General features: G+C 42.1%; 1 gene segment (V, D, J or C); it reads right to left on the reverse strand.

Annotated features, from left to right (window-relative positions):
* Positions 1-6089: 6089 nt before the first annotated feature.
* On the reverse strand, positions 6090-7509 carry LOC101345729 (T-cell receptor beta chain V region A20.2.25-like). The segment is given in 2 exon segments: positions 6090-6799; positions 7140-7509. Coding segments are annotated over 2 exon segments (579 nt in total).
* Between the last annotated feature and the right edge of the window lie 291 nt (positions 7510-7800).

Here is a 7800-nt window from a genome sequence, read left to right on the forward strand (position 1 = left end):
TTTGTTGTAAGAGGGCCACCGGAAGTGTCTGACTACTCTGCTATGTTGGTCCCACCTCCAGGACACTCCTTATAGAGAGCAGGAAAAGTAACTTGAAACGTTGTCAGTTGCTGTCGAGTTGGCTCCACTTCATGGCAACCTTAGGTAAAACATAATGAAACATTGCCTGGACCTGCACCATGTTCATGATCATTGTTATGTTTGAGTGTATTGTTTCAGCTGTTTTGTCAACCCATCTCATTAAGCGTCTTCATCTTTTTTGCTGACCTTCTACTTTACCAAACATGTTGTCCTTTTCTGTAGATTGGTCTTCCCTGATGACAGGTCCACAATGAGCCAGTGGAAGTCTTGCCATCCTTGCTTCTAAGGAATAATCTTGTTGTGTTTCTTCTGAGAACTAATTTGTTCATGCTTGAATAAGAGGTCATAAAATTACATCAGCAAAGTGAGAGCTGCTGTTTTAAGGGGTCAGAATGCAATTTTGCCTGAGAACAGATGAAGTAAGTTTGGATTTCTGAGAGTAAGAATAATGGGTTCAGCTGATATTGAAAAAAATAAAGGCATGTCCAGAGAGACTCTATAAACTTCTTCAAACTTGAGTGGTGAGGTGGTGTAGAAATGGTAAGTTTTGTTGACAGAATGGATTATAGTATTTTAACAGAGCTATGTTGAATTCTCCATCTGCTTTATATAAATGAAATGACCTAACCAGGTAGAGTTAATATAACCCAATGTCTCCCTACATCTATATCAATGTTGAGTGTGTTGTCACACTACCTTTCAATCACATACCTGAGGACTTTTTCTTGTCTCCACATCAGGTACTTTCCCAATGAGAACACACTAATCTGCTCTCTTCTCTCAGCTCCACAGGAACCAACAAGTGACTTTGCAGAGTCTGAAGTTGTCACACTTAAAATTAGCATGTTTTTTGTGCTGCCAGGGTTAACCCCTTAAAAAGGGATTAACTGGAGTATTCCCTGGCTTGGACATTGTTCTGAGAACTAAGATTTGATCTCCTCTCTATTTCCTTCTCTTCTCCCAGGGTCTCTGTATCCAGCAAATACATTAACAATTTCCCCTCCTCACTTGTAATGGACATCTCTTGGGTGCCCAAGCCCCAAATCTGGATATTCCTCTCCAGGAAATCCTGGCCTCTTTATCCATAAAGTCAAAGGGACAGTCCCCAGGTGCCATGTTGAAAATGACCTGCTCCCTGTGACTAGAGGTGGATTTTTGAAGAGAACGTTCTCGAGAAAAGCAGGGCCAATCTGTCCTGTCTTCTGGATTTTGTTATCTATATTGAGAGACAGTTAAGCTCGTCCTTCTCAGAGCGATTGGAAGACTACTGTCAGAATATACAATCTTCTACTTACTATGAGAGCTAAGAAATGGAGAGGACAATGTATAATAAGGAAGAATCAGGAGTCAAGGTGGAAAAAAGAACTGAGTTGTAAAGTTGGGCATGTCATAGTTGGAAGACTATTATAGATTGTTTCTGAGAAATGTCTGTGTTCTCGTTTTGGGGTTCTATGGAGTCCCTAGGCAACATAAATTGTTAAGCACCCAACTACTAACCAAAAGGTTGGTGACTGGAATCCACCCACAGGTACCTGGAAAGAAAGGCCTGGCACTCTGCTTCTGAAAGGCCACAACCTTGAAAACCCTATGGAGCCCAGTTCTACTTTGCATACATGGGGTTTCTATGAGTCTGAGTTGACTGGACAGCAACCAGTTTGTTTGTTTTTTTCAGGGGGGATACATCTTTAGCCTTGCAATAAACTCCTTGTTGGATAAGGGAGGCTCTAGTTAGCTTCTCTACTTCCTTCCAACCAGTGAGCCACCTGCTTCCTGTGCTGGGACACCATGAGTTTGTGCACTAAGAGTAGCTGATGTTTCACACTGTGGACACACTGCTGGCACATAGATACAAGGCCAAGTCCTGCAGAGCTTCCAGTTGGATCTCCAGGCTGCAGGCTGAGTACTGGGGACACTCAGCTGAAAATCTCTTCTTCGGCATCTCATTTCAATCAAAGACGTTTTTGTTCTGGAAGGAAATCAAGAGCTTGAACTCTTTGGCTGGGATCTGCTGATACCAGTAAACATAACCGTGTCCTTTTATCGAGATGCAGTCCATTTTTACTTTTTGTTCTTTACCTTTGAGCAGATGTCTTGGCCTCTGGGTAACTTCAGCATCAAAGGAGCCTGCAAGGGAAGGAGACAGATATTGGAGAGTGAGTCCAAGAGGGAGTCTGGTGACATGGGCACAGGGAAAGACTTGGGGCTGACTAGTGGCATGTTCAGGACAGAGACTTACCTGTACCCAGGAGGCAAAGAACCATAAAGCTGATGACTATTGGGTGCATGGCAGAGTTGGGGAAGAATGGAGGCAGGTGGCTTTCTCTGAGGCTTCCCATCTCCTTTCCACAGCTTCTTTGTGACATGGTCACTTCATAGAACCCAATGGTCTTGGTGTGTGGCTCTGTATGTGAAACAGGAGTACTTCACAAACACGGGATGCAGCTTGACCCTCGCTCAAAGGGGGGACCATGCGACACTGTCAATTTGTAGTTAAATCATGCTGAGTTTGCCTTTCTTTGCTTCTCTGTCTCTATTTTTCTTCCATTAAAAAAAAAGAAAAGGTCTTGGACAATAATTTAATGCCACTATTATCTCCCATTCCTCGCCATTTCTACTACTTCACAAATTCATACACACCCCAGGAAACAAACCAGTAATTTATGTGGATTTTCCATGGCCTTTTCCTGCTCATATACTCACACTTTACTCTTGAAAAAATGTTTTATGTTGAACAAAATAAAAATATTTTGACTATATATAATGTAGAAGGCATTTCAATAAAATTAATGCCCATGTACTCTAAAGCAGATGATATACTTAATTTTAGCAGTATCTTGTAGTCACTCTTCTTCCCTAAACCATCCTCCCCTCTCCCCCACAGAAGTGACCATTGTTTTAAACACTCCTTCTAGTAATACCTTGAATTTTTTCTAGCTTTTGTACTTTTGTAAATATATCTAAAATCTGCACCACTTTTTTTCCTTTATAAGTGAAATCACACTGTATTTATTTTTCTGATATATGTGTTTTAAGTTCAAAATTATGTTTGTGATTCATTATTTGTATATATCAAGTTTATTCATTTTAATTTCAAATATTCTCTCATGTGACTATATTAACATTTATTTATGCAGTCCCTTGCTGTTTCTTTTAAAGAAGCTGAAAGAGGAAAGGAGACCTAGTTTATATTTATAGTTTGTTTTATTAACCTTCTTATTTACCATTTCTGATTCTCTTCATTTCTTCCTGTGGATTTGATTTACAAATGGTTTGCCCTCGACTACTAACTGAAAGACTGGCGGTTTTAACCCACCCAGAGGTGCCTTGAAAGAAAGGCCTGGTGATCTACTTCCAAAAAATCAGCCTTTGAAAAGCCTGTGAAGCACACTTTGACTTTGACACGCATAGTGTCACCATGAGTCAGAATCGACTCTACAGCAACTAAGAGCAACAGCATCATTTTCTTACTCCAACACAACTTTGCTCCCACTCACCTTCTATGTGCTGCTTTTGTCAAATATACCACATTTCTACAGTTACAGGCCCAACAATACAGTTTTATAAGTATTGTTTTACATGCAATTACTTTTAAAGTCATTTAAGGTAAGAAAAGAGAAGAAACATACAATTATACGATCTACTGTAATTACCTACATAATCACCTTTCCTGGTGATCTTTGTTTCTTTGTGTTGGCTTAAATCACATGACACATGTCACTAACATCACTTGCTTTCAGCTCAAAAAACTCCCCTTAGTATTTCCTGTAAGGTGTGTGGGCTAGCAAAAATTTCTCTCAACTTGTGTTTATTGAGAATGCCTTTATTTCACCTTCATTTTTGAGTGATAGTTTTGCTGGGTATAAGAGTCTTGGTTGACAATTTGTTTTTTATTTTCTTTCAGTACTTTGAATACATCTAAACATTTTATACAATGTATTGCAGTGGCTCTGTGTACTGATTACTTTGCTTCAACCTTTACCTTGTTTATTTGTTTGTGATTTTGATTGATGACTTGAATGGAGCAGCCCATTTCGTCTGCTGTCTGCAGTCTGCGATGCTGTCACTCCTCAGACGGCATGGCTTGGCATGATGCAGTCTCCTTGACCTCCACTCCTTCAGGGATGATAGAGATTTTGGCTGGGCTTTCTTTGACTCTCCTGGAAAAATACCCCTGCTCTGTGAGTGAGGTATGGGGTTGGGGGGAGTGAGAGCCACTAGTTTTCTTGGTCTACCTCTCCCTAAGTGGAATCTCCTCAAAATGAACAAGCTGGATGAGGAAGATCAGGCCCAGTAATCCTGGCCTGTTATGCCTCGGTCAGAGTTTCCACCTTACAAGTGGGTGCTCGATGGAAGAAGGAAGCCCAGACCTCTTGGCTGTGTTTGTCTGAAATACCATTTCTGTGACACAGAACTAGAGAGGAGGGTGAGAAATGCTAGCAGTCTGCCCCTCTAGAGAGAAACTGTGGTCCTAGATGGGGTGGGTGCAGTGGAGTGTTCCTTGTTCTTGACCCACCTGAGATAGAACTTCTGTCACACAAAGCTGGGGATGTGTGTCAAGGCTCAAATGCCATAGACTCACTGTTCGTACCAAGATTTAGTAGATTTTCTTGAATGAAGGTGTTTCTATATGCTGTATGCCTTTGGGAAAATTTCTCGGGACCGTAAAATGTTGTTTTTTCACCAGAAATGGTTAATACACTGGGAAGAGAGTCTGTGGAGTTTCTCTTGATGCCATTTTTGAAGTGTTTCTCGCCTCAGTAAAATTTCTTTACAGAAATAGGTGTCCAGTCTGTGGGCTGTATTTGCCAACTCCTGTTCTGGGCTACTTTTGCCCCCCTACCGAAGCATAGCCCTTCTGGGGGCTCTGGTGAGTGTTATCTGGGTTCTTCTCAAATGCTTTTTAAATTTTCCCAACACAATCCCTATAGACAGAACCTTATGCAGTGTCTGGAGTTCTTTCTTTGTGTAGCTTCTTCTTCTTTCTCTCTGGTATTCTACCTCACAAATTCTAGCTGTCTTGGCCTCTCCAAACTTTAACCTCTATCTTGCCTTCTTTCCTCCATCCCTCCATTCCTTCCTTTCTTCTTTCCTTTCTGCCTATCTTCCTTCCTTCCTTCCTTCTACAAGCTAATATATGTTAAAAAAAGAAGGCAACCTTAGTGTTTAGTTGTAGTAAGTGCTTAGAGAACAACAGCTATCATTACTATCATTAAAACACAGACTAAGAATTTATAAAAATCTATTTTATTCTACCCTTGAAATATTTTTCTAGGTTATTGTACTTTTTTAATGTGTAGGATTTTACATTTTTAGGTAGATAAGCTTATCAGTCTTTATGTTTTTTGCATTAATTCAGAACACCATTGTCACCCAGGCATATATCATAAGACATCACACTCCCCTCTGACAAGGCAAAAGGTGTCCCCTTTAGCGCAACCACGGAAAGCCCGTCTCCCTCACTCCTGTGACCTTCCTTTTTGGCTTTCCCTGGAGATCTTGTGTCTCTCAGGATTTATTGTCCTTTTCCATTCAGATAACTCCATCTTAAACATCTCCAAACATGCTCTCTTTCCAGTCTGATTTCTTTTACTATATAGGGTTTCCATTTGGCCATTCCAACAGCACCTCCAACTCCAAATACGAGCACTTTAGTGTAGTGCTTTTTTATCTAAGATGGGTTCTCCCCTGAAGATTTTTATTTGGGGAGTATATCTACTTTCATTCCCCTTTTAATGTGGAAGTTGCCCCAGATCTGTACTGAAAACATGTGAATTCTCCTGGCATACTAAATATTGTAGGAGTTAATTAAATGCCAGAGAATCACATTCATGTGCATTGGGTTTCCCCAATCCTTCACATAATGCCTCTTGTATTTCTAAGCCTCTAATGTAGATTAAGGAGACCTAGTGGCACAGTGGTTAAGTCCTTGGCTGCTAACCAAGGGACTGGCAGTTCAAATCCAACAGCTGCTCTTTGGAAACCCTACAGGGCAGTTCTACTCTGTCCTAAATAGTCACTATAAGTCGAAATCCACTCGAGGGTGATGAGTTTGGTTTTTTGATTTAGATTAGATTAAAACAAACAATGAAAAAAAAAAGAAAGATGTTTCTACTTGTCTGCTAAAGAGGACAGGATGCATTTAACTTTAAATCAAAGGTTCAAGGAAGAGTGGTGATGAAGTTTATCTTGGAAAATATCACAAACTGAACATCAGGTGATTGTAGCCATTTTTCCACTGTCGGCATAACTGACAAATGGGTTTTGCAGGTTTATGCCCAGCTCCTGCCTACAGATGAGATCAGGGTAGCCATAAACTCACTTCCTGTTGTTGCTGTTAGAAGGAGGGTTGGTCCTAGAGAAGGCTCTTGCATCTGGGGTACGGCAGGATTATGAGCAGAGGAGAGGCAAGGCGGCACCTCTGTGTCTCTACTGCTGGCACACAGATACACGGCCGAGTCCGCCAAGCCTGGTGAGCCGATGTCAAGACCACAGAAGGAAGTGTTGGGCCGCTGGGGTTGGAAGTTATCAGAGGTATCTGCTTCCTTATTAAAGTTTGTTTCGTAGTAGTAAAACAGCAGCTTTGGAGCTTGGCTCTGCTTCTGCTGGTACCAGTACATGGTATCATGATTCAGATTCTGAGAACAACTCAGGGACACCAATTTTCCCACACTGGTAACCCGGTATTTTGGACTCTGGATGACCATAGCACCCATGGAACCTGTAGAAAGAGAAGAGAAAAATAGAGTCAAGAAAGAGGCTGATGTTGCTGCCATGAAAGAAAGTCATAGAACTGAGGACCAATCAGTTGCAGTTGAGTCGATTCCAACTCATGATGACCCCACGTGTGTCAGAGTAGAACTGGGCTCCATAGTGTTTTCAATGGCTGATTTTTTAGAAGTAGATTGCTAGGCCTTTCTTACAAGGCCCCTCTGGGTGGACTCGAGCCTCCAACCTTTCAGTTAGCAGCTAAGTGTGTTAACTACTTGCACCACCCAGGGACTTCAGAACTGAGGACAAGAGAGCCTTAGTCAAAGACGTCTTTTCTGCCCAGGACTCACCTGGTTCCGGGAGACAAAGGAACACGCAAAGGAGAAGTCTGGGACCCATGGTAGGGCCAAAGCTGGAGTAGCACATCTTTCTGTTCCTGACTCTGATCTCTGGGTCGAGAAGTGGCAGTTCAGAATCCATGGTCCTGGGTGGGTAGATTTGCCTGTGGTGACAGAGCTGCTGTTGACGTCACTGTGTGAGTTTCACCCTCTCTTCTGTATTACCCAGCTTCCTGCTTGGCAGAGAGTCTGGGCTTGGCTGGGTCAGACACAGAGCAGCAGTTTATCCCCTAAACAATTTACTGCTTCTTTGAGTCAGCTGTTCCCTTATCTGCCCCTGCCCCATATCCTTCCTGACCTCTCCACCCAACCCCCTTGCTCTCACATCAGATAGGGTGGCTCAGTGACTTAAGGAGCCCTGGTGATACAGTGGTTAAGCAGTCGGTTGCTAAAAGAAAATTTGGTGGTTCGAACCCACCAGCTGCTCTGTGGGAGATAGATGTGGCAGTCTGCTTCCATAAAGATTTACAGCCTAGGAAACCCTATGGGGCAGTTCTACCCTGTCACATGAGGTCACTATGACTTGGAATCAACTTGATAGCAATTTTTTTTTTTTTTTTTTGGTGTAAGGTTGCTTAGAGGTCCCTCCATAAATGCGCAGCTTTGCAAACCT

This window comes from Trichechus manatus, unplaced genomic scaffold (assembly GCF_000243295.1).
Source record: "Trichechus manatus latirostris isolate Lorelei unplaced genomic scaffold, TriManLat1.0 scaffold00093, whole genome shotgun sequence".
NCBI lineage: Eukaryota > Metazoa > Chordata > Mammalia > Sirenia > Trichechidae > Trichechus > Trichechus manatus.